The following is a 26,041-nucleotide window of genomic DNA, read 5'->3' as shown; positions in this document are numbered from 1 at the left end:
TCATCCTGTGTGCATGTTTACATGTCACTGTGGTCTGCAGGCTTTGAGGGGCTGTCACTTCCTTAGGGGACATGAGAGTGGTGAGGGTGCTGCTGTCACAGCAGGCACTGCAGAGATGGTGTCTGGAGCAGTTAACAAGCAATTAGGTCCATGTGTAACATTGCTAACTAAAACAGATCTGCACAGCTCTTTGGTCACTCAGGCATGAAGAGCCATGCTCAGAGAGTTGTGCAAGTTCTGGACCAAAGCTTTCAGAGCACAGTGATGGTCACTGAGTGTCCTCTTCAGCCTTAGAACTGACAGTTTGTAAAACAAGAAGGGGAAGATCCTAAGGAGAGAAGCAGAGTGATGTGCTTTGCTCCTCCAGAGAGAGCTGTTAAGGAAGGATGCTGTGTGCTTGTGTCACTGCTGTGAGACAAGCCAGGAGCTCCTGGGTGCCACTTTCCCAGCAGGATCAGCACGTGACAAGCTCCCAGAGAGCAGCCACAGCCCTTGCCTTGCTCTTTGCCTGTGCAGGGGCTCTCAAGGGGACCCTGTCCCCAGGGGAGAGGTGGCTGCAGGGCCAAGGGCTGTGCTCCTGTGTGGTCAGACTTACCCAGGCATGTCCTGAGCCAACAGCAAGGGCAGCTACTGGGATGTACTTGGGTAGTGTTCCGTGGTGATAGCTTGGTCTGTTCAGGCTTTTCATTAGCTAGATGTGCTCTAGCAAATGTCTTACCTTTAGCAGCAATAACTACAGCTGAGCTCTGCAATTCCACTCCAGGGTGGGGGGTGGGAGTTTAATTCCATTCTCTGACTAAAATACAATTCCCCTTGTTCCCCGCAGCCATAACATCAGAAATAGCAAGGCCTATGGTAGTCATCCTGCATTTTGTTCCCTCTGGTACAGGCAATTTCTCATATGTGGTTGTGAGGAAAAGCTTATCTGTTACCAGAGCAGGGTGAGAGCACCGTGGTGGCAAGGAGCAATGCTGGGGAGGGTTGCCTCAGCCTCAGGGAAGCACCAGGCAGTATCTGGGAGGCAAGGCTGGGGCTGCAGCATTCCCATTATGTCAGAGGGGGGCTGTTTGTTTTTAGGCAGCATCAGGCACTGAGACAATGCAGGCTTCTCTCTCACATGAGCTTCCTTACACTAGGGTAAATCGTGATGATACCCCCCCTTACTAGGGGTAAATCGTGATGATTACCCAATGGCTGTGTGGATTTAACCATCAAAGTACTTCAAATATTATCATCATGCGTGGCACTGCTCGGCTTCAAAGCACTGCAAGCAGCAATTAGGTCTAATGGCCATGCTGTGACAGTGAGACATTGCTATCTCTTGTCTTGCAAAGGCAGGGCTGGGGGAGGGGGGGGGTGTTGCATCATCCCGTGTGAGACTGGAGCCCTCCCACTGAAGGCTTGATAAACTCAGCTCCCTGTAGGCAAATACCCCACTGCCTGCAGTGGCAGGGAAGCCTTTGAAGATGCTTTCCAGGCAGGGCATTACCAGTGCTCTTTTGAAGCACCTTCTCAGGACAGTAAAACCTGGTCTGATGCACATTTTGTTCTGTGAGGACCTGAAGCAGCTTTTGAAAAAGTGTTGGAAAAAATTTTGCTTCATCTTGGCTTCCAGGCTGGTGTGGTTTCACCACCTAGATGAGTGTTGTCGAGACTGGAGAGAATAATTGTGGACAGCCTGTGTCAAGCAGGAGTCATTTTTCCTTTTGCAAGCTGAACCTTTGAGTTGAGTCCTTTGCTGAAGCAGGACCTCTGCCATTCGTTTCTTTTGGGTTTGCAGCACACAGGGGATAAGCATCGTGCAGGCAGCAATTGTTAGAGACATTTGAACACCAGAGACTCAGACTGGCTAAATGTGAAAACTGATGTTAAAAACTTGGAGCTGATTCTGAGTTGTTTATTTATTTATTGAAGTTCCAAAGCCTGTGTTTATTTGTGTGCTGGTCACATTGGTTGTAGCTCCAGCTGCTATTGTCTCTTTGGGCAGAGCTATCACTAGGTTGTGTTTTATTAACTTCTAGATTATCCATGTGGATTTTTATTCTGTGCTGGAGCATTTGCAGAGTCTTTGCTTCCCAACCTGGTACTTGCTACCCCTCAGGGGTGTGTGTGTGTCTGTCAGGAAATGAAAAGGTTACTCACACAAGCAGGGGCTGCAGGCTGTGCAGCTTCTGGTTGTGTGTAAAACAGAGCCTATTCCAGACCCAAACTGGCCTGGCAGGGTGGATGTGCCAGGGTGGGTACCCAGCAGAAGGAGCAAAGCAGCCTGGTGCCTGTGGAACCCTCTCCTTGCAAACTCTGCTCCAGGCTGCTGGTTGTAAGGAGCTGTGGGCGAGCTGCACCAAGGTTTGTCCCAGACTCTTGACTTTCTTGTTTCAATATTATGAAAGCAAATAGGAACCTAGGCTTGGCTACACACAGTCCTCCAGAGCAGAACTAAGCAGCAGGTTCAGTGGCCCAGCTGGCAACATGATGCTGCCTTGTCTAGGTGGCCAGGCACTTGGCTCAGCTGGCTGAAGCAACACAAGGGGGTTTAGCTTGTAATCTCTGCCTGGTTGACAGTACTGGGCTATGGCTACACAGAGAAGGCTGGTGCTGTGCAGGCCCCTAGTTACTCCAGGACCTAGAGTGGTGAAACCACCTTGTCCAGTACACTGAGGTGTGGGGGCAGGCCCCCTAATCTTCAGGCACTGTGCCTGCCTTGCTGGTGCTGCATCTCCCTGGGCTTTGTGCCTGTGTGCCTGCGACTGCCAGCACTTTTCTCTTGGTTGCAGTTTTCACATGGTGCCAAGGCACTCAGAGTCTGGTGTCTGAGTGTGCTCAGTGCTGTGCCTTAGCCGTCTCTTCTGGAGGGCAAATGGAACCTGTATTTTTGCCTTCATTTCCAAAATGCAGTATTTGGAAGCCCACGTAGTGCAGCCATAGCAGTTGGTGCTGTAACTTGCTGTTTCTTGTTTGTGAGATCATTATTGTACAATCCCTGAATGAAATTCTTCTAAGGTAAGAGGCCTGTCAATTTCATTCATTATGCTAATAAGAACAATTATCATGTGAGTAAGTTGCTTGCCTGCTTTATGAGTTTAGGCAAGTTGGTTCCCTAATAGGTGGCTTGTTTTTTTTTCAGCTGGAAAATGGTATTTTTCCTCAGCTTTGAAAGGTATTGCTCTGTGAGTGCTGTGTGTGTTTTTCCCATGGAATAGAGGCCAGCCCTTTGTACTCAGCCAGCAGGCTGTGGGCAGTGACCAAAGGCTCCCAAGCTGTGCAGTGGCTGAGGTGGAGGCTCTCAGCTTTGCTGCACTGGTGAAGTGGTTTCATGTCACAGGGCAATTAGCTACCAAACACATCTGATAACCTGAGTGTCTTTGAGAGCTGGTCCAAAACACTGAGCTTGCCTTGTTTGCTTTGGGTCATGGGCTTCCACTCCTTCCCAGTCCAGGAAAGCCCTGACCCCACTGCCTTCTGGCAGCAGTGCTGCGCCAAGGAAACAACAGGACCTGGGTGTGGGTCCTGGTGCAGCTTCTGCAGTGCCTCAGGAGATGCTGACACCGGGGCCTTCCCTTCCTGCAGAGATCCTTCCAGCAACATAGGTCAGAATTTGTCCCTAATTATCTCTGCTGCCTCTAACCATAATGAGTTTGTGGTGCAGGTGATGGCCAGCACTTCCTCACCTGAAACAAAGTGCCCCAGCTGAGCACTGGTGGTGTGTGTGAGCAAGGTGGAAGGAGTCCCTGTTGTGCCTACAGCCACTTCATTTCCACCACCTACAGACAAGTTCTGTCTCAAGGCTGGGTCTGGCAGAGCCAGGCTGGCCTCTTAGAAAATCATTCTGGCCTCTTTTCTTCCCTCCCTTCCATTTACCATTCCTCTACCTTTCGCTGGAGAGATTTAAAGACAACCTGGATATGCAGGAGGGAAGATCTAGAGGTGGCTGCTCCTGCATCAGTCAAAAGAGGTCCTGGAATCCCCTGATGGCTGTCCCAGCCCTGTGCCTTGATTGTGTGTCATGCAGGATGGATCAGTTTTACCTAAGACTCTCAGAGGAGGTGGGACAATCTCAGTGTATCGCCTGTGCCATCAGGCTCCTGGTCCCCACCAGAGCTACCAAGCAGCTGGAAAGGCAAACAAGGGCTGGCTCCACCTACCAGCAGTATGGAGACAGCAGCCCGTGAGACCCACAGCCCAAGAATGCACACACAAAAGAAGCCCTTCCCTCGGCCACGACAGTAAAACCACCAGACAGCCACATGCAGCATGTGATTTCCCAAAAGCATCAGCCCAGATCCCAATTTCTTTGTGCCACAGACTGTTTCCCAGGATCAGATCACAGTGGCAACCCAAGAAAGGCATTTTCAGGCACTGCAAATTAATCATATTTTCCCCAGCCTTGTTTATGGAAAGTGAAAGCCTGGAGAGTGCTGCTGCCCCTCTGTGCCTGGCCAGCTGGCCCAGCTGCTGGCCCTTAGCATCAAATCCTCTGCAAAGAGTAGTGGAGCTGCTCTGCCTCGGCAGGAGACACCCAGCCTTATCCCGTGGAGCAAAAGCTTCAGCAGTGACCTGGGAGACAAAGCCTCTTGCCTTCTGCCCTGCACTGCTGATGGCAGCTGGTAGGCAGCCTGTAGTAGGCACTGTGCCCTCTGCTTGCCAAGGCTGCAAGTGGCCTGTGAGAGCACCCAAAACCTTTGGGAGCTTTGGCCAGTGGGACCCTGCCACAGAGCAGGAATCAGACGAGGCAGGATGAGTGCAATTTCCCTTCTCCATCTCTCGTTTTGTGCTGGTACAACGGCGTGGATTTCCACAGAGCAGCTCTGGTGTAAGACAGATCTCCTCTGCTCTATCTGCAAGCTGGTTGGGCTCAGTAGTTGTTGAATTCCTGGGTCTAATCCTTTCTGTTGGGGCTCTCTGTTCTGTGTTTCTGAGCTGTGAAGGGAGCCATCAGTTGAGGATGATCACAGGCTTTGTAAGTAGAGTTTCTCCAGCGCTAATGAAACAGCAGCTGAGCTGTTCAGCCATGGAAGCTCAGTCTCTGTGTGATGTTCCTGCTGTGCTCCCCATCCTGGTGTGCCTCCTGCTGCTGTGGTGTCACAGACTGTAGCTGCTGCAACATTGATAAGTGCATTCATGTTCTGAGAGGTGACAGGAACATCCATATGCAGTGTCCCTTGTGTGGCCCTTCAGAGACAAGCACCTTGCTGCTGTTGATGGCAGTGGATGTGAGCCTGCTGCCATTTCCCCTGCTAAGAAAATAAACTCCATTTATAAATTGTCCTTTCCCCTTTCCCCCCTCCCCCACAAGAATAATCTTTTGAGGGGTTAGATTTCAAGTTTACCAGGAATTGGTATCAGCTGGACTTGCACTTAGAGAGAACATTAAGTTGATAAGGAATTCTTTACAGTGAGGATGCTGAGACACTGAGACAGTTTGCCAGGGAGGTTGTGGATGGTCCCTCCCTGGAGGTGTTCAAGGCCAGGCTGGATGAGGCCTTGAACAACCTGGGCTGGTGGGAGGCATCCCTGCCCACGGCAAGGGGTTAGAACTGGATGATCTTCAATGTCCCTTCCAACCCAAACCGTTCTGTGATTCTGTGAATTAGATAAGGTAGGATGGAGCTGAGAGGTTAAGTCTCACTTATGTTTCTGGATGGAACTGAGGAAGAGTGGGCCAGGACTTGGCCATGCAGGCAGGAGCAGCAGGCTGAGCTTCTCACTTTGCATCCTGAAGCAGCGGGTCTGGGATGGAGCAGAACATTCTGACAGTGCCCTATTTCAACAGGGAGAAGACTGCGAGGAAAAGCCTTCTACAATGTCAATGGCAAGGTGTACTGTGAAGAAGACTTCCTAGTAAGTAAGATTTCAAGCATTTCTTCCTTGGTTTTAAATGAAATTGTTCTTTTATAGCGGCTACTTTGCTCTGAGAGGTAGTTTAGTCCCCTGGGGCTTCCTGCCAGTGCTGGGACTGGGAAGCATTTACCACCATCTCCGTAACGGCAGGATCAGGTCCTTGGTTTGAAGCGGCAGTGGCAGGTGTATAAATGACGAGGATAAACACTGGCGCTGCTCGAGTTTGGGAGCTGAATTGCAGCCACGGAGGCTTGCCTGCCAAGCTGGAGCTGAAAGCCAAACATCTGGGGAATACCAATCCTAGCAGGAGGGGAGCCGCTCCCGGCCGCGCACGGCAGCGCTCCGCACAATGTTGCTTTGTTGCGGGCGCGGCTCCGGCCGGCACCCTGCTCGCCCTGCTGGGGGCTGCATTGTCACTGCCTGCAAACTCCCAGCCGCGGAGGAGCAACCCATTTTCTCTCTCCCATGTGTGCAGAGGTTTTACAAACGCTTTACTTTAATGGAGACTCGAGTCAGGAGAAGCAAAGTGCAGCTTGTTGCTGAGCCGCCTGGTTCCAGAAATAAAATGTTTGTGCACTTAGGGTTGAGGTTTGCCGAGGTTTGCTGAGTGACAGGGCATTTATAATGAAGGTGAAGGGGACAGCATGGCTGAGGACTGAAATCAAAGAGGGATGATCTACTTGAGCTTAGAGGATGATGAATCGGAGGATCAGTGTGTTGAAGTCACACCAGCGTTATGTACTGAAGTCCCAAGCTTCAGTTTCCCATTTCTAACAGATCTAAGGCCATGCTTTTTTGCAAGGAATTACTCAAACCATATCCAACAACAAGAATGTTACTGGCAGCTGAGCAGTGTGCAAATGCATTTCTCATCAATGCAGTCCATACAAATGATGGAAGTGTCTAAAACAGAAGCCATGTTAGCTTCATGTGCTGCACTCTCAGCCCCTCCACAGCTGGAGCCTGTGGAAAAGAGCAAATTGTACTTAGTGCAGACAAGAAGTTTCTCACTGAAATGTGTTTTGCTTGCATCTTGCCTTTTTGCAGCTCTTTCTTTCCTGTGTTTCTGCAGAAGCACGAGGAGAGGGAGAAGAGGTGGAGTGTGAGATGGAGAGGCTTGAGCCTTTGACATTTTTATTTTTAACTCTTGGAATGTACTTTCCCCATGATCAAAACCTTTTGTCCAGACTCAGTGCCGTGGTTGTTGTTATTGAGTTGTAATTTCAGCCTGAATGGGAGAATTTTAACTCTAAAAATTCTGTTTGCAAGGGATGGGAGTCTTTAGTGATGTTCTGCAGTAGGCTTCTGAAAGGAGACACTTGCAGTGATTTTCCCAAGAAGCCTGAGGTTAAAGATCTGATAGGAATAAACTGAAATAGATTTTCTGTGTGGATTCCCTGATGACAGCTTGGCAGTGGGATGTGAGGGGGGCTGAAGACTGGGGGGACTTAGGGAGCTAAAAGCAATATGAATCACTTGAGGGTGAGTTAAGGCAGAGGTCTTGTCCTCTGACCCCTAGAACACAAGCTTTGCAAGTCAGGAGACAGCACCAAGAGAGGTGTAGGAGCTGCTGTGCAGCCTCTGCCCTGCAGCAACTGTGTGAGTGCATGCTCCTGCTTGGGACCATTCTGGCACTGAAGACTTCTATCGTAGTTTGCTGTGGCCTTTCTCTGGGCAGAGAGTGGAGTCAGAAGCAGAGTGGTTCATGTTCTGATCTCATTCTTAGGTAAAAGTGTAAGAAAAACATGATTTTAATTTGAGGAGGTGAATGGAGGCAGTCTGCCTACATTACAACTGTGTTCTGCTAAGAGAAGACTGTCTCCTGACACTGTCCTTGCTCCTCCTTGGCTTGGCTCTGTTTGCCTGGAAACTGATCAGGAAATCAGTTAGATTAGATGCTGCTATAGATGTGGGAGTCTGGTCATAGTTCTGCAGAGCTGTTACCTTTGGGAGCTGATCAGGAGAATCAGATGCTGCTATAGATGTGGGAGTCTGGTCATAGTTCTGCAGAGCTGTTACCTTTGGGAGCTGATCAGGAGAATCAGATGCTGCTATAGGTGTGGGATCTTGGTCATAGTTCTGCAGAGTTGTTACCTCTGGGAGCTGATCAGGAGAATCAGATGCTGCTATAGGTGTGGGAGCTTGGTCACAGTTCTGCAGTGTTGTACCCCTGGGAGCTGATCAGGAGAATCAGATGCTGCTATAGGTGTGGGAGCCTGGTCATAGCTCTGCAGAGTTGTTACCCTGCTGCTTGTGACCAGGTTGTTTCATCCGTGGCACAAAGATAACAGGTACTAGAAAGCAGAGCAGAACAGGAGGTGCTGTGCTGCCACGCTGGGGTCACTGGTGAGATCCAGGTATCAGCAGATGAGTTGGAGGAGCCTGTGTGGACATGACTGGGCTTGTAACAGCAGCCACAACCTTGCCGTGGGTTCCCAGGGGCAGATGTGAGCTGATGTGACTTTGCTCCCAGTCCCACCAAAGCAGGAGTGGTGGGAATTAGTCCCTCATCAGCCTTCCCAGCAAGAGACTCCTCCTTGCTGCCCCTTCCCCTTCTTGCCCTCAGCAAGGTGGTGGCTCCTGTGTGACACCTGGTTCTTGAAGCCCTGCTCACTCCAGCCAGATCAGCTCTCTATCAAAGGTGATAGATGGACTTCACTGCCCTATATGGTGTGAACAAAACAATAGATCCATACAAGCATGAGGTGAGGAGCTGCTAGTGTCAGGGAACCCAAATCTGGCCCTGTCTTTGAAAAGTACTTCTGATTCCTGGGTGGAAGGTGCTGGGAGAAATGGAGATGTTGTTCATTAGGAGCAATTTCCACTGCAGAGCCATGAAGCTGTCCAAGGCAGCACAGATACACCCTTCAGCACCTTGGGCAATAGCCACGAGGTACATTCTTGCAGCAAATTGTTCTCCCACATGTTTGCTTGTTCTGAGGGCACAGATTATCCTCCTCTGCAGCTCCTTTTGCTCTCCTTTCCAGGGAGGAAGCATGCTGGAAGTTTTTTGTCCCACTTGTGGAGTCATGGATGGGGGAAGGGATGCCACAGCTGTCCTCATGAGAACACAACTGTGGGGTTGGGAAGGGATGGGTGAGGGCTGATGAGCCCTTCCCACCTGCAGGCCATGGCATACCTCTGCTTTACCTTGGTCAGCCTCCTGCTTCCAAGACTGATTAGCTGCAGATTCTCTCAGTACTTAAACCCAAGCCATATTGGCTAAATGTAGTAATTAATCAGATGAAAAAAATAACAATAATTGCACTTCTGGCCCAGCCTGGCACAGAGGTTGCCTGATCTCAGCAGTTTCCAGGGGGAGCACTGAGTGTTACTCAGTGGTAGGAGTAAAAAGAACAAACCCAACCCCCCAAACTTTTCCTTGCTTTGCTTTAGCTTCAGGAAGATCCAGTTATTAATTTTTTTCTTTCTATGCCACCTTAAAGTAGCAAGGCCAGCAGAACCCAAGTCTTGCCTCAGCCCTGTTAGGAGAGTTGTGTCATGAAAGGAAAGAAAACAAGGGACAGTTTAATCCTTCACTGCAAGCTCTCAGGACACAGATGGCTAACTGGCCATAGCAGGGACACTGTTCCTGGGGAACTGAACAAAAAACTAAATGCCTTACTGTATAATAAATAATCCCAGTCAGATGTTCTTGCTCCATTTTGCTGATAAATTGCTGCATAATCATGGGGGAAGGAAAAACAGCTCAATAATTTTAATTTGGCTTTTGTTTTCAATGCTTCAATAACATGTAAAGAAATGTAAAAGAAATGTCTGTTTTTCTTGGCAAAAAGGACTTTCAAATGTCACCAAAGCAGCCTGAATCCTCCATCTATTAGATCTCTCTTCTTCTTTTTCTTTTTGATGGGCTTTTCCTTTTTCTCTTGAGGTAATGAACATTATGGAGTGGGGGCCCAGCAGAGGTTAAGAAACAAGAGAAATTCTCTCTGGGGAGCAGATGAGAGGGAAAATGAACCTCCTGACAGATGTTAGGTATGTTGCTAATGCACTACTGGAAGACACTCAGATGCTCTGGAAATAACCTATTTGAGACACCACAAGCTGCAGTGCATAGCATTAAGGTCATCCAAAACTTTCCCTTTAAAGATATCTCTTTCATGTCTTAGTACTTTGCCAGATTTCATCATTTAGGCTTAACTGCTCCACCCCAGGTTTTTGCCTCCAGCTAACTTTGCTAACTTCAACTTGGTTGAAGTTTCATCTAAAGCTGTTCACCCATCTCAGGAGGGAGATCTGTCACTTGGGCTGTGAAGGCTCAGGAACCTTTGGTCTGCACATACCAACCATAAAGAGAGACCTGGTGCTTTGCAAGCCTCCAGGAGCCCTTTGGGTGTCACCTTTCTGCCTCCCCAGCCCAGGGAGGCCAACCCCTGTTACAGCCACATGGAAATAGCTCTGCAGCTCCCTGCCCTGGCTTTGTTCCCTCCTGCCATGGGATGTGGTAAAGGAGGACAAGCAGCTCACAGCCCCATCAGAGCTGTGCCTTTGCAGCCCTGCAAGCTGCCTCTCAAGTCTTCCTTCTCTCCTTCCAGTCTGCTGGGGCTTCTGATCCTTCCCTCCCCTACAGCAGTGACTGGGACCTGCTCACCACACTTTGCCCTTTGCTACAGCTGTAGCCTCTTTGCCACTGGCAAAAGTTGGCTACAGAGAACACAAAGGGCTTCATCTTACAGCCACAACTGTAAACCTGTCAGTGGCTTTGAAGGATCAGAGTGTGCAGGACTGGTCCTGGAAATGTCCAGGACACAACTGGAGGACAGGCTGAGTGACCAGCTTGCACCTTCTCTGGTAGCACCAAACCCAAGAGCCTTGCCCTAAGCTGCCCCCCTGGGCATGGCTGCAATATAACTATTAATGCTAACGAGGCTGTCTCAGTTGGTGCACATGCTGTTCCTAAGCCTGGCAGGATGGGAAGTGTCTGTCCCACTTGGGGCCCTGGGATAGTATTTATTGAGTGTCATGGAAGCTGCTGGCAGCTGGAGTCAGAGGTTTGATTTTCCATCTCGGTGAGTATAGATGCTTGAGGATGCCCCCTGGGAGGGGAGCACTGGGACCAGTGCCTTGGTCAGAGCCCATTGCTGCGGAGCAAGACTCTAAGGAAACACAGACCCAGTTGAAAAGGTAAATGATTAAAGCTGCAGCTTCTGTCCATGTCATAGCTAAGGGGCATCCCAGGGCAAATGGATGTTGGATTGGGAGACCTGCTCTGCAGCTGCAAAGCCAGCCAGAGAACAGACACAGGTGGATGCCTGCTGATGTGTTTAACAGAATGGTGGGACCAAAGCTGCTGCAATATTCCTGATGTGCAGAAGTGTAAGGATATCTGGGAGCATTGTCAAGGCACTGATAGTTCTAGGTTGGGACAGGAGGTGCTTTCATGTTCCAGAGGCATCAAGAATGCCAAGCATTGCTGTGCTCCCAGGCCCTGTCACTGAAAACAAAGGCAAACAGATTAGAGCATGTTCCTGTAACCCCTGCATGAGGCAGCAAAGTTCATGTTGGTGCTTGTGTGTGTCTCACACCAGCCCCTCCCTGCCAAAAAACATTTGAATACTTTGCTCCCTTAGCTTTTCCTACATCTGTGGCATGCCAATGGGCCTGGATTTGTTTTATAAACAAATTTGGCAGTCATGATGATTCATTGGGGTATTCTGAACTGGTGTTGCATCTCATCTACAGGTGGGATCAAAATTCAAATGTAAAATATTGTAAGGATAGTCCAGCATTGGTTTGCCTCTGCACTTTGGACCTGAATGTGAAGTTTGTAGAGCTGGCAGTGTGGGTCCACCTCTCATTTCACCACAGCACTGCAGTGCTCTCTACAGCTCCCTGAAAAGAGGCTGCAGTGAGGTGGGGTTGGTCTCTTCTCCCTAATACCAGGTGATAGAAGGAGAGGAAATTGCCTGAAATTGTGCCAGGGAGGTTTGGGTTGGAGATGAGGAAAAAGTTCTTTGCTGCAAGAGTGGTGAGGGATTCGCACAGGCTGCCCAGGGAGGTGGTGGAGTCCCCATGCCTGGAGGTGTTCAGGAGGTGTGTGGCCATGGCACTGTGAGATTTGATTTAGTGGCCATGGTGGTGCTGGTTGATGGTTGGACTGCATGGTCTTGGAGGTCTTTTCTAACCAAAACGATTCTATGACTCTGAAAGTGTGTTGAAGCTGGTGGCATGGTTCCTGTTGGCTTCAGGAGGATCTGAGTGTTCTGCCAGAAATCATCCCAGAGCACAAATTGTTAAATCTAGGGCCAGTATGAAAATGTGGGCAGGGAGGCCCAGGAGCTAAGGGTGGGCCAAGGAGGGGCAGGTTTCTTCCTGAGATGTGTCTCCATGAACCAACCTTTGCAGCTGTCCCCTCTTTGCCATTTGCTGGTGGAATGTTTTGAAGAGCATGTCACAAAGTCCAGTGGGGATCCTGCCAGATAGTCATTCCCCTGTTTCCTCTTGAGATGCTGATCCAAAACAGTCAGATACTCCCATTTGTGTTAATATATTACTTTGAAGAGTAAATGACAGTAACTGAAGCACACTTAAAAGAGCTGGAGCTCTTTGTAATTATGTTTAACTCCTGCCAAGCACTTGTAAGGAGACAGCATTAATTTATTTATTTTTTCTGTGGGAGGGTTAGGAAAAAAGCAAGAGGGAAAGTTATGTGCTTGCACTGCTGCAGTAAACCTTGCTGTTAGCTGCTCTTACATTTTGAATTGAAATCTTTCAACAACTGTTTGGAATGAAATCCAGCCTTTCCCACCCCCCCCAGGAAGCTCTGTTGTGATGGAGTTCCCTTTGCAGTGTCCATGCTGGATGGCTGCAGTGGCAGTAAAGAACCCACAGCAAGAGTGTGCTGTGCAGTGGGAATCAAGTGAATAGATGGGGGGCTGGAGGGTAGGATGCAGCATTAAAGAGGTTGTTTCAAAGCTTCCACAAGCATTTGTTCAAAGATCTAGGTGAGGAAATCATGGTTGGCTCTTAATTTATCAGGGGGTAGCTTTGATGTGTGTTTACACATGGGTCTCTGTAGGCTGTCCATGACTGTTCTCAGAGTTACCAATGCCTGCCTGCTGAGGCAGGGTTAGCTACCCGCTGAATTCCTGATCCTTTGGCAGAGTTTTGTGCCTGGCCAAACCAACTGTTACCTCTGTGTAGAACAGAAGTTCCCTCCTTGCCCTGTGCATGTGCTTCAAACATTACAGAGTGGAAGTGCAGAAGTAAGAAAACAATCTGCTGTGGTAGTGTTTGCTCACGGGCAGCAAGACAGGATGAAGCCATAGGACACATAAAGGGGTTTCAGCAAGAAGAAGAGTAGAGTTCTGGATTGCTTTCCTTAAGCTTAATCTCTGCCACCTGCCAGGAGGCTCCTGTATCTTGGAGGCTGAGAAGGCTCTGTTGTGTTCAGTTCAATCACTGCATTTAAATATATGTGAAAAACCCCCAAACAGCCAAACCACAGCAGCAACAACAAAACTCCATCTGCAGAAACCAAATTCAGTATTTCTCCTTCTCTTGATGTGATCCCATGAATTTCTTGCATTGTCGTGTCCCATGTACTCAGGGTCCCATGCAGAGAGCAGACAATGAAGCAGTGAGAAGACAGATGCTCTGATAATGGGAAACCAAGTTGAAGAGAGGCTGTGAGGGATTACAGGCAGCCTGGGGTTGGAATACATTATTAGCATAGCACCCAATTCAGAAATGAGTTTTCAGAATTAAATGCCTGAAGCATTTTGGCAAAACCTCCTGATCATCCCTCTCAAAAGCCCTTAAAGCAGCACGGAGAAGGAATCCCCAGCCCAGGCTGAGCAGCCACGTTGGTGACTTGGCAGTGCTGTGGCAGTGGAGTTTTCACAGCTTCATGCCATTGCCTGGGCAGCAACTGCCACACCTACTGCCAGGCAGCTCTCACAAACCTTCAGCAGGTTCTGAACATCCTCATCAAAGAAGAAAATGTGCCTGAATGAGATTCCAGGGTCTGTTTCCAGGAGGAAGGTTTTGTTGTGTGGAGTGCAGAACAGCAGGGAGGTGCAGCAGCCTCTCCCTGGGCAGGGTGAGGCATGCGAAGGGGAAGTGCTGCATCCTTTCAGAGGGTTGGCACTGCCCAGGGTGGACTCTTGGGCTCCTGAAGGCTTTTTTTCAGGCATGCTATTCTGTGAGTGGTTTTGCCTTTGAAAATCATGATGAGAACATCAAACTTTAAAAAGATTCTGGATAGACAACCAAGATTGGTTACAGGGCTGAAGGCAGAGAGGAAAAATTGTTTCTCATAATAGTTGGCAGGATTATCCCCCGTGCATAATTGTTCATTATATGCTCAAAATTCATTGTTCATTTCTCTTGGATATATTGCACATTAGACAGAAGAGTTATATCACAGGAGGTGATTATCACAGGAGGACACTAACAGGCCTAAGTACCCAGGACAGAAGGGGATTTGTTTTCCTCTTACACTGAAACAAAGACTGTGGGGCAGAATCATTAGAGACTTTTTTTGCCTGTTTGATTACCAAAGTATATTGGACAGCAAACAAAAGGAAAATTCAGTCAGCCAAGTCTACTTTATTTTTACTCTTCCATTCTAACATAATTTACATATTTCTCAAGGTTTATTTAGTTTCCCAGAGTCTTACTTTATGTAAGTATGAGTGGGGAGCTTGATTACAACATCTTGACTCACGCACATAAAGTGAGATTGTGTTGTCCTGGGAAGAGAAGTCAAAAGGAGCAGCCAGGTAACTGTGGGAGGACACACAAATGAGGAACAGCAATGTGCTAGCTCTTCAACTAGTTGTGCTAACTAGCATCTTACTTCTACACCACAGAAGTGAGGAGAGTAAAGGGTAACACCTCATTGCCAGCAGCTCCAGTGTTTTTCTATATGCTTAATGAGCATCCCTAACAAATATTTGGGAAAGTTCAGACTTTCCCTTTGCATTTGTCCTGGACACAGACTGGCTGTAGACTTCCCAGTGTTTCTCTCTGGTTTGAGATGTGTCTGTGTTTGACAACATTGGAATAAAAACCCCAAGCCAGCACATACAAACCTCTTATAAAGTAAGGCTAAAACCGAGCCCTGTGCTGCTTCCATCTGAAGGAAACTGTGTATAAAGTACCTGGTGTGCAGAAAGTGTGGCTGTGGTCTGAATTCTCCACTAGGGTCTTGCCTATCAGCCTGCATTCACTGTGTCAGTCTGGTGTTCATATCTCCAGATTAGGAGGCAGAGCTGGTGTGCACAAAAGCTCTTTTTGCCCCTCCAGCTGTGTCAGTAATAAAAGAGGTTACAAGTCTGCAGAGCATAACCTCCTCTTCTCTTGCAGTTACCTAGTCCACAACCTCTGGGGGCCAGTGGTGCTTCTTCCACTCAGCCACTCTGGGAAGCTCCCACTGGGGAGGCTCTTGGGTGTGCTGATGATAAAGAGGCTATTCCCCCTTGCCTGCAGTCTGGAGCAAGTCACAACTTCTTTCTTGTTGCACCCAGGATTTACAAAGGTTATTAATAATCAAGTGCTTTAAAGAGAGAAGTTGCCAGTCTCAATTAGTATTTTAAGCCTTCATTTGTAAACTCTGCTTCTAAGACTGAAATTTAGCACAGCAGAGATGTTGAGCTCTCCAGATGAAGGGCAAACAGTGCAAACCAGATGACAGGTGAACTGCAAAAAGGGAGAGAAAAGATCTTCCTGTTCACCTTAAACCAACAGTGCCCACACTACTTCCAGCATGTAGAGAATGGTGCTGCTGGGGTCCAAGGCTGAGTCTTCTTTTCAAGTCAAAACTGATTTAAAGCATGAGCAGAGCTGAATCCAGAACCCTTCCTGAATCCAAACCTCTTCCTGAACCAGTTCTGCAGTTGGTGTGGAGCAATGCTGTGCTCAGAACAGAGTGCAGTGGCAAGACACAGCTTCCCCATCCCATAAAAGATTTTATCACTGCTTTTGGATTTACTGCTATTTTGCAAAGCCTTCTTAATTGGGTAATGCAGTTCTGGATGTGTTTGACAAACAACAATTCTCTGGTTAAAAACAAATAATGGCTTTAATTTAATAGGGTTAGTCATATAAAGAGTGATTTCGTGTCAGCAAAAGCTTTCTTCCTGGCAAACAGTGGAACTGATGACAGCCTAGTTAGCCAGAAATGACATTTTTCTGCCCACTCTGCCATTCTGTTCTTGGGCAATAATGTTCTCTCTTCATCAATAGCTGGGGAGATGCCCCTCTGCATTCCTTATCAAATGACAGCCAGATGGCAGTGGTAAAGTCATTCCAGCAGGGTTTCAGAATTAGCTGGGTTTGTGCTGCTGTTAATCCTCTGCTGTCTGCCCCCCTCAGACCTACCCACCTGTTTGCAGGACCCCTCGGGTTCACAGCCTTAGGAAATGGTCTGGCCAGATGGTTACTCAGACACAGTGCAACCAAGAGCCATCTCAAGCAGCAAGGCCTTTTTTCTGCATCAGCAAGAAGCAGCAAAAAGCAAACCCCCAGTGTTCTGCAGGAACAGCCAGCCAGGGCTGCCTGTCTCTCTGTTTTTTCCTCACACCCTGGTCTCTTTTGATGAAGTTTTGAAGTTTCCTAAGACTGCATGAGCTGTGTTCCTCAGAGCCTGGTGAGTGTGGAGCTGTGACAGCTGCCGTATGATCATTGACTGACTTTCTGAGCCCATCAAAGGCCCCGGGAGACCTTTTCCTTCATATTCACTTCATTGCATAGCAACAATAATTTTGTCTCCAACCTATTGATCTGAAGGATCATGTAATCCCCTCACAGCAATAGAAAGGAAAGCATATGGCAGCTCCAGGCTGGGAACCCCTGGCTTTTGAAGTGAGGGCACAGCTAATCCCTACTAAATCAAGTGGGGAATGGAGCAGTCCAGCCTGGGGCACCAAGGATGCGTTGGGTGCCTGAGCCAATTAACCTGCACTCTGGGAGAGGAGTCCAGGTCACTCTTGTCCTCCCCATTCCCTCTCTTCTATCCTGTGCGCATTTCAGGTGAGCTACATCCTTGATCACAGAAATGAGCTTCACTGTGCCATACCGTACAGGTAACTGGGCATCCCTTCTCCTGGCAGGAAGAGTGCACACAGCATTCCACTGGAGTGGGACTGTGGTGGGTGAGGGTAAAGTTCAGCCGCTGCAAAGACAGGTTTGAAGGTTACGTGGCTGGAGTTGCTCAGGCCGTGCCTCTTTGCCTCCTGCCTGCAGGGTGGTTTTCTGGCAGGTCAGTCTCCTGGCCTGGTGTTTGTAGGATATCTCTGAACACACAGCTAAAGACAGGCTTCGGCATCTGAAACAGGATCTACTTTAGGGACACAAGTACAAAAAGAAGGTCAAAACCAGGCAGGGAACAAATGGGTTGAGTATCTCCTTGTCACTGTGCGCCCAGCCTGAGCAGCCATCCCCTTCCCCACTGCAGGCTGGAGCACGGGCTGGCGCTTGGTGTTTGCATCATCTTTCTGAAGTGCCTTACTGTTGCCCACATTGTACAGGGAGACCGAGCTCCTGCCACTGGGCTTTTAGATTCTTCTCTGGATAAACAGTTTGGTACCCACAAGGCAGCTAAATCCTCTTTGAGTCTGTCTTTGTTTTTCTAGCACTGAGAGAAATGTAAGTCCCAAATCTGAGGTCAACTCACAGAGCATCTGGTCACTAATTTGAGCAGGAGTTGGGAGGTAAGTCCTTGATTATTTACTTCCCAACAGCAACAACAACAGAGTGAATCCGAGCTGGTTCCAGCACACCCAAGGCAAATTCTCCAAAGAGGCTTCAAAAGTAAACCTCCAAATGCTGTTGTTACCTTGGCAATCTCAGTGGAAGTCTTGCAGCGGATCAGAAGGCCAAGCTGGGCTTTGAGCACAGTGCAAGAGCAGAGCCAAGCTTCTCAATCAGCATCTCCTAAGGCTGCTGCAGAGTTTGCTGCCATGCACAGCACCGGCTGGAAGGCAGCACAAGGTTGGCTGCAGGGCGTTTCTGCAGCCAGAGGAGTGGCTCCTAACAATCCTTTCTCTTCTGTCCTTTGCACAGTATTCAGGTTTCCAGCAAACAGCAGACAAGTGCTTTGTGTGTGGACACCTCATCATGGAAATGGTAAGAGGCCCAGTTCCCAAGGTGGGGCAGCCTGCCTTGGGCAGCGTGCTGCCAGCTGTTCAGCTCACACCTGCTCACACCATCCTCATCCTCACTGCTGTCAGAGGCATTTTGGAAGCTCAGGCAGTAAACAACAGTACCTTCATCTGCTGCTGTGTACAATGAACTGGGCTTGGTATGCACCTGAGCTGGTGGGAGGTGGCTGTTCTGCTGCATGCCAGTTTAAGAAAAAGAAAAACCCAATAGTTTAATCCTGAAGGGGGGAAATGCAGCTGAGCTTTGAGTGAGAGCATGGCAAAGGAAAGCAGAGGGTGTGCTTTGTGAGACAGCAGGGTAACAAGAGCTCTGTCAGGTGGATGGAATCTGAGCTAGAGGGGGATGTTATCAGTAGCCCTGAGGTTTACTGCCCACTCTGTGACTTGCTTTATTTACCTTCTGCAGCTGGCTCCATGTCAGTTAAAATGCGTTACTGCCACGGGGATTTGCAGGCAGCCACCAGTCAGAGTCACAGAGCTGTAACAAAAAAAATCAAAGGGCTGTGGGTTGGGCCAGTTAATGCTGGCATCATCTCAGTGGGTGAAAGTAGGAAAAGTTGAGTCTGTGCTTCCCTAAAATGAAGTGGCTGACACACTGAAGAAGTGCAGCTCATGTGGTGTATCTCATTTCCTCTTGCTTTAAGATGCATAGGAAAGCCCAACCTGCCCCACAGAAGTAGCTGTTGCACTGCAAACACAGAGGTTCAGCAGGAGCTGGAAGGGAGGCTTCGCTAATGAGGCTTCTGGCTCATATTCTGGCACCACTGGTTTGGCAAGGATATTGTTCAGTTTATCCCAAGAGCAAATTTCTGGAGTTGTGTCATGCTGGGAGGGGGAGGGGGATCCTGACTTGCATGCTCTGAGCTGGCCCTTAATTGCAGAATCCCAGACAAGAGTCCATCATTGTTGGTGGAGCTCAGTAGCTGGAAGCTTGGCAGGTGCTTGTCTGCCTTTCTTCCATCAGCAAGTGTGCTGTGATGAAAGGAAGCAGCTCTGGAGCTCCAGGAATCAAGCAGCCTTGTTTAGCTGACTCTCTGGGAGCACACAGACACCAGCACGTGGCAGGGCTGCCCTGCCCCTGCTCCCCAAGGGGCAGAGCTGCAGCCTGGGCACAGCTGAAGCTGTTTGGGGCCAGAGGTGCAGGGGGGTTAGGGGCTGCTGTGTGTGGTGGGGTGGCTGCACAGCCAGGCCAGCCCAGCCCAGCCCAGCAGCACGGAGCATGGAGAGGACTTGTTCCTGGCTAGGAAAAGCCAGGAACTGTCTGATGCCACTTACTGAACAGAGCTAGAGGTGTTCTGCAGCAGTGCAGCTGAGACCACATCAGGCCCTCCATTGAAGCCTTTGAAATCATAGAATCACAGAATGGTTTGGGTTGGAAGGGACCTTAAAGACTATCTAGTTCCATCCCATGGTAGGGACACCTTCCACCAGCCCAGGTTGCTCAAAGCCTCATCCAAGCTGGCCTTGAACACCTCCAGGGAGGGGACATCCACAGCCTCCGTGGGCAACCTGTGCCAGTGTCTCCCCACCCTCACTGGAAAGGATTTCTTCCTAATCTCCAGTTTTAATCTCCCCTCTTCCAGCTTCATTGCCCCTTGTCCTATCACTGCAAGCCCCCCCAAAAAAGTCCCTCCCCAGCTTTCTTGTAGGCTCCTTCAGATACTAGAAGGCTGCTGTAAGGTCTCTCCAGAGCCGCCTTTGCTCCAGGCTGAACAGCCCCAAATAATATGCAGTAGGGAAAGTCAGCATGGGAAAAGCCTGGGCAGATAGATGGATCTGTATCCGAAGACACGGATACAGATGGAATGGTAACACCACTGGGCCTCTGTGACTGAGTGACCAGCAGGCAGTAAGTATGCAGGGCTGGGACCCACCATGAATAAGGAGAAGCTGTTTATTTGCTTGTTAGAGGAGTGAGTGGTTGGGATTCTGTCTGTCACAGCCTGCAAAGCTTTGTCAGTTAAATCTGTATCCCAGGAACTTGCACTTGGCTGCGACAGATTGTCCCAGAAGTGGTCTCTGAAGCCCTTGTTCACTTGGGTTGGCAGTGCTGGCCCTGCAGAGCCAGCTGAGGGGTTTAGCCTGATGTTCACAGCTCTCTTTATTGGAGCTTACTGAAACAAGCAAGTGGATTGCTTGAGAGGGCCCCTTGCTGGCAGATCTGCAGGGTGGGGACTTTGTGCTTTTCTTGCTGTCATCATTAACCAGCAGGCACAGCAGTGTGTGGAGGGGGTCTCATGTGGTGGTGCATCCAGGTAATCTGGTGTTTGCCTCTGCAGATCTTGCAGGCCCTTGGGAAGTCCTACCACCCTGGCTGCTTCCGCTGCGTGGTGTGCAACGAGTGCCTGGATGGAGTCCCCTTCACTGTAGATGTGGAGAACAACATCTACTGTGTCAAAGACTACCACACGTGAGTGTACAACGGGGAGAGCACTCAGCTCGCTCAGCAGGGCAGTTACAGCTCTGCAGGCCCTTCAGAGCCTCACTCCCCTTTGCTCAGGTGCCTCTTGAGGGCTGCTCTTGCAGCTTGCATTTGTAAAGTGTCTTCAAGCCCTATTAAAGGTCACTTCTTGGGCCAGGGTGGCTGAAAATCAAGTTGTGTCAGAGGATGTCCTGGTGGACTAGGTGACTACACTAGGCTGGTTCTGCAAGGGGTGGTGGGTTCTGTAAAGGGTGGTGGGTTCTGTAAAGCATGGTGGGTGGTGGGTTCTGCAAGGGGTGGTAGGTTCTGCTGGCTGTTTTGAAGAGCTGAGGCTCTGCTGAAGCAGGACACTGGCTTACTGACACTGCAGGTTGGGTTAACCCAGGCTGGGCAGTAGACATGTAATTAGCAGCTAGTGTTAGAATGACAAAAAGTTTTGTCATTCAAGTGATTGCTCTTGGAGTCCTTTCTGCTCCCATTGGGAGACAATGTGAATGCTCCTAGCTCCAGTTAACCAATAACTCAGCTGATGTAGCAGGAGCAAATCACTCTGAACTCAGCCGTGTTGGTAGCAGGTTGGTTGTGTTTCAAGGACAGAGTGAATGCTGGCCCAGGGGTTGTCACAAAATGCAGCTGTGGACAAGGTGACCAGCTGGTGAATTTGGTTTAAGCAGAGCCTAGCCGCGACCAGCCCCTCTCCTGTTCAGCATGGTTGGGTCTTCCTGCTGTCAGATGGTGACAGTCCCCAGGTCAGGAGCTGCTTTGCAGTCAAAGCAGTGAGTCTCTGGAAGAACTTGAATGGCTCTATGAGTAAAGGAAGGTAAGAGAAGGGACATGTGTGGGAAGAGGGCTGGATTCACTGTGCCCAGAAGTCAGGAAGATGGAAGTAATTAGATCAGCCTCTTCCAGATCCCCTTTTCCCTGAATATCATCAAACATTCAGAGTTGTCCCAAGTCCTGTGGACTGACATTTAGCTAAAAACAAAGCATGGTTAGAAGCACCTCTCTTGGTTCTGCTTTTTGCAGAAGCTTTACATGTGATGTGAACATTTTCTTCTTGCTCCCTAGGGTTTTTGCACCAAAATGCGCTTCCTGTAACCAGCCGATCCTACCAGCTCAGGTAGGTGTGGTGTGCACTGGCTCCTCACAGCAGGCACCTCTTGGCACATGGACCCTCCTACACACACAGGAGAGGCTTTTCTTCCCTCTCCCAAGTCATACCATGTCATGTATGAGGTACAGCCCAGCAGTAGGGTCGCTCCCAGAGGCACAGCATGGTCCTTCATGTCTTCAGGGTGCCCTTCAGCTCTAATTACGCTGTTAGAAACCTCCTTTCATTGCCAGCCCTGACTGGGGCTCCAAGAGCAACCCAAGAAGTCAATTGCTGTTTATTTTTAGAGCCTTCCCTTAGCTCAAGTAGCAATTTCCCTTGTCTGTTATCTTTGCATTTCTGATGTGGATCTGTTAAGGTTACCCTGATCCATGCAGTTGGACACCCTGGACTGGCAGTGCAGTGGAAGTGCTTTAAAGGGTGGGAAAGGCAGCAGGAAAGCAGACTGCTGGGGAAGCCAGGTGAATGACCTGCTTGCAGCCTTCAGCCTAGCCTGACAGTATAGTTAGCCTGATAAGACTTCTGCATTCTCATCCTCTCCTGGGTGCAGGACCCTCTGAGTTCCCATTGCTGAGGTCACTGACAGGCTCCCTCCTGTGCCCCAGTAAGGCCTGTGGGTAGAGCCTCTCAGCCTGCCCACCTCCATCACCCTGCACATGGCTCTAGTTGTCATTCTCATGTCTCCTAAATGGCCCCGTCTCACATAATTAAAAGGCTTACAAAGGCTGAGGCAGAGCTGTTTGTCCTGGTGATGGGATGGGAGGAGAGAACTCCTGTGTAAATTTCACTGGGTTCCTGTCTTACAGAGTGACTCTAAAAAAAACCCACCAAACAAACAATAAAAACAGGAGGAAAAAACACAAAACAGTCGTCCTGCTGACTCATCTGACTGCTAGCAGGATGGACTCCACATTCTTTCCCATGGAGGTTTCTTAGTTAGTTCAAGTCTAGCAGTGCAGGTGCTAACTTGCCCACAGCTTCTCTCAGACACACTCTACATCATATCTGATGCTGTAGCCACACCTGGAACTGGAAACAATGCAAAGCAACCAATTTGATGAGCTCTGTCTTCAGAGCAGATCAGGGAAGGAGTCTGTGAGGTTAGCAGAAGGGTATGGGCTGCTCTGCAGGGCCTGGGGCTGAGCCAGCAGTTACACAAGTGAGCTGCATCCAGCCTTATGCTGGAGTTCTGGGCTGTGCACATATTACCTGCCAGGCAGGTATGTGAGCCCCTATAGGGTACAGTGACATGTGGTGTGCAGCAGAGGCTTGGAGGGGAACACAGCTACTGGAAAGCTCAGGCCAGGGTGTGTACAGGGAAAAGCTCCCCAATCATAGATTGTGGCTGGCAGTTTGTTCAGTCCGTGGGTGCCCTTGGAAAATTACTTGATTTAAAAACAAATTTTTCCCTTGAGGCTGAAATTTTGGCTACGCTTCCCAAATTAGCTCTGCAGCTCAGATGTGGCAGACACCCACATGCTGCTAAACAGCAAAGCCAGTAGTGCAGTGCTGTGCAGCAGGGGGCAAGACCTTCAGCTCTGCTCTCCAGAGGAAGGGAGGATCCCCTAAGAATCAGCTCTCCAGAGCAATGGGTTGAGTACTGGAAGAAGCTTGAGAAAACCCTGCTTGCAAGCCCACTCTTCCCTACCCTCTGCTTCCCCACCAGGGCTCTGAGGAGACTATTCGCGTGGTGTCGATGGACAAGGACTACCACGTGGAGTGCTATCACTGTGAGGTAAGCAGCAGCCTCCACCCCATGGCAAGCCTCTGCCTCCTGCTAGGTGCCTGACTCGCACCCCAGGGTGCTCATGCTGACTCTTGCAGGCCTGGGCAGGTAGGACTCTGCCCTGCAGCTCCCAGAGGGGAGGCAAAAAGCTGAGTGCTGGCTGGGCTGCAAGTGTGCTGCCATCTCCAGCACCAAATCAGTCTCTTCTTTTTTTTTTTTTTTATTTTGTTCCCAGTTGACTAACTTCAGCAGTTGGGTTTGGTGGGCTGGATTTTGTTAATACTTCTGTATGGGGAGAGGAGAGAGTAGGTGCTGGTTCTACTCCTGAGCTCTGGACACAGCTTGTGTGGCTCTGGTCTGAGGGGGCTGGAATTCACAGGGCCTGTGCAGGGAAGGACACTCACTCCTAAACTGGAAGGGATCTAGCTGTGGTTTTTACCATGCTCAGTGAGTATTGATTGTTCACTAGGAAAGAGACAGGGATCCCACTGCCTACCTGTCACTGTTCTGGAAGCAGTTTCTTTTTGTGCACTTAAACCCTTTTTGGGGCAGATCCAGCTGTGGGATTAGTGCTGTTGCTTTAGGGAAGAGACCTGAGTTCAGTCCTAGCCCTGCAGCCAGGAGCATGAGCAGGGAAACAAACTCTTTACTTTGGGATCTACCCAAACCTTCCCTTCTGATGTGTGCTTTGTGCTCTGACACAACATCCAGCTACCCACACAGGTCCTGACTGTGCTACCTGTCTTTGCAGCAAGGCAGCATTGCTCTCTGCCATGCACTTCTGCACAAAAAAGGTTTTACAAAGAGACTTCTGACTGAGGGAGAAGATAGATAACAAAATTCAGGGCCTCTTGAAATGTGTATGAACCTAAATGGAAGGAAGACTCCATCCACTCAGCTGTCTCCTGCCAGCAGAGACACCTGATGCTCTGTCCTTCTCGGTTACTGTTTAAAGAGAAACTGGCACAGGCAATGCCAGCATTTTGGGGAGCTGTACCTCCCTCCTCCTTCTTCCCACAACTACTGCTTTGTGCAGGCTTCACCTAAGATGACAGCTCCCTCCCTTCTCTCTTAGGCTATTGACTTTATATCAGAATGTCCCAATGGGGCTTTATTTTCAGTTCTGTTTCGTTATTCATTTCCCCTTTCTCCCTCCAGTTTGAGGCCAGTGGAGCTACTGCCACATCTGCCCAGAATGGCAGGTGCTTCTCTGTCCAGGAATCAGGGGCTTAGCCACGTGTTAACAGGGGCAGGCTCTCAACCTGGACACGCTGGGTCACTGCTGTCTCCAAAAGAAAAGTTAGTGCCATTATTCTGAGGTATTTACATGGAGGCTTTTGCAAAGGCTGTGATGACTTCAGTGAGATCTCAGATGATGTCATCAGCACCTGGTGGTCAGGCAGTCAGTAGTCAGCTTGGAAACTTTGCTGCTTTTCTCTATCATCTCTTTCTTGTACAATCACTTCTGCTGGGAAGTTGAAGCTGATTTTCATTCCATAACTGAACTTGACTCAGACAGCAGAAAAGAAATAGAGCTCTGGAGAGGGCAAAAGGTATGGACACTGGACACATCTGTAGGGCATCTGAAATTGTTAAGTTCTAATGAGGAACTGAATTTTCAGGCTTCCATAAAGGACTAGGCAGTTATTAGAGAACATTTAGTGACACAGGAAACTATCCTGGCAGGAACTTTGCCTCCCTGAAAGAACACTCCAGTTTCAAAGCTTGCTTTGAATTTTTCGTTGTTACTATTTCAGCATTGTAAAATTTGATGGTTTTTAACTTGAGCTGTGAAAGCTGAAAATGGTTTTGTGTTCAGTTAAAAACTTTGCATCAGTTTTTAATACCAAAATGATCTACTTGTTCCTTTTTTTCTCTGCCCCCCTGTGTGTTAAGTGTACAGATAGACACTCAGACTCTCTGCTTCATCAGCACTGATCACAGTAACAATTATTAAGTATTTAACATACTTAAAATAGCAAATCCAAGCACAAAACTGCCATGACTTTCAAATGTCCTCAGAATTGCAAGGATGACAACTGCAAACCAGGACCGGAGTGTACAAAGCAGTCAGCAGGCAGGCTTACTGTTTGTTGTTTTTCTTTTTATCTCTGTCCCTCCACTGTTGTTCACTCCTTGTCCCTGCAGTTCTGTGCCTGCCCCAGAGGTGCTAGCATGTTTCCACTGAAGATGGACCATTGGCCTTCAAATCTGATTGAGACTGGAGACTAGAGACAGTGAACCCTTGCTTCAGAAGGAAAATGTCTCTCCCTCCTCTCCCCCTCTTCCCTCTTGTCTCATTCTGTACTTGCACTCCCCTGGTTCTTCCTTGCTGCCTAGCTCTTTATCGGTTCTAACCTCTTGCAGGTTGTATGTGTCAGGGTCAGTCCTTGGCCTGTTTTGGTTTTTTTTTTTTGTCTGTTTTTTATGAATATTTATTAGATGAAGAAGCGACCAGAAGAGTACAGAAAAAGAGGAAAATGCTGGATGCTGCTATAGCGTCCTGTTGATTCCAGTGGTGGCATTCTGCTTAATACGGGCTAGTCAGGGGCCACCTACCCAAAGCTCTTGAAGCTTCTGAGGGTTGTGCATTGTGGGCTGTCCTGCCTGACCTGGTTTCTGGGCTGTGTCTTCCCTAGGATTGTGGCTTGCAGCTCAATGATGAGGAGGGCCACCGCTGTTACCCCTTGGAGGGGCACCTGCTCTGCCACGGCTGCCACATCAGGCGCCTCAACATCAAGCTGCCCTCGCACCCGCCGCCCAGCTACCCCATGCACGTCACGGAGCTCTGAGACACTGCCAGTGCCAGCAGGAGAGGA

General features: G+C 49.1%; 1 protein-coding gene across 1 annotated transcript in view; it reads left to right on the top strand.

Annotated features, from left to right (window-relative positions):
• The window catches only part of WTIP (WT1 interacting protein), a 71,337-nt gene extending 45,323 nt beyond the window's left edge, over positions 1-26,014 (top strand). The window contains exons 3-8 of the mRNA XM_054389822.1: positions 5,771-5,838; positions 17,866-17,928; positions 20,243-20,373; positions 21,454-21,505; positions 23,163-23,231; positions 25,862-26,014. Of these exons, the coding sequence (XP_054245797.1) occupies positions 5,771-5,838; positions 17,866-17,928; positions 20,243-20,373; positions 21,454-21,505; positions 23,163-23,231; positions 25,862-26,014 (536 nt within the window). The remainder of the gene's footprint in view (positions 1-5,770; positions 5,839-17,865; positions 17,929-20,242; positions 20,374-21,453; positions 21,506-23,162; positions 23,232-25,861) is intronic.
• The last annotated feature ends 27 nt before the right edge of the window (positions 26,015-26,041 follow it).

Source organism: Indicator indicator, chromosome 19 (genome assembly GCF_027791375.1).
Source record: "Indicator indicator isolate 239-I01 chromosome 19, UM_Iind_1.1, whole genome shotgun sequence".
In the NCBI taxonomy this organism is placed as follows: Eukaryota; Metazoa; Chordata; class Aves; order Piciformes; family Indicatoridae; genus Indicator; species Indicator indicator.
The sequence above is the reverse complement of the archived record's forward strand: the minus strand, read 5'-3'. Positions and strand labels throughout refer to the sequence as shown.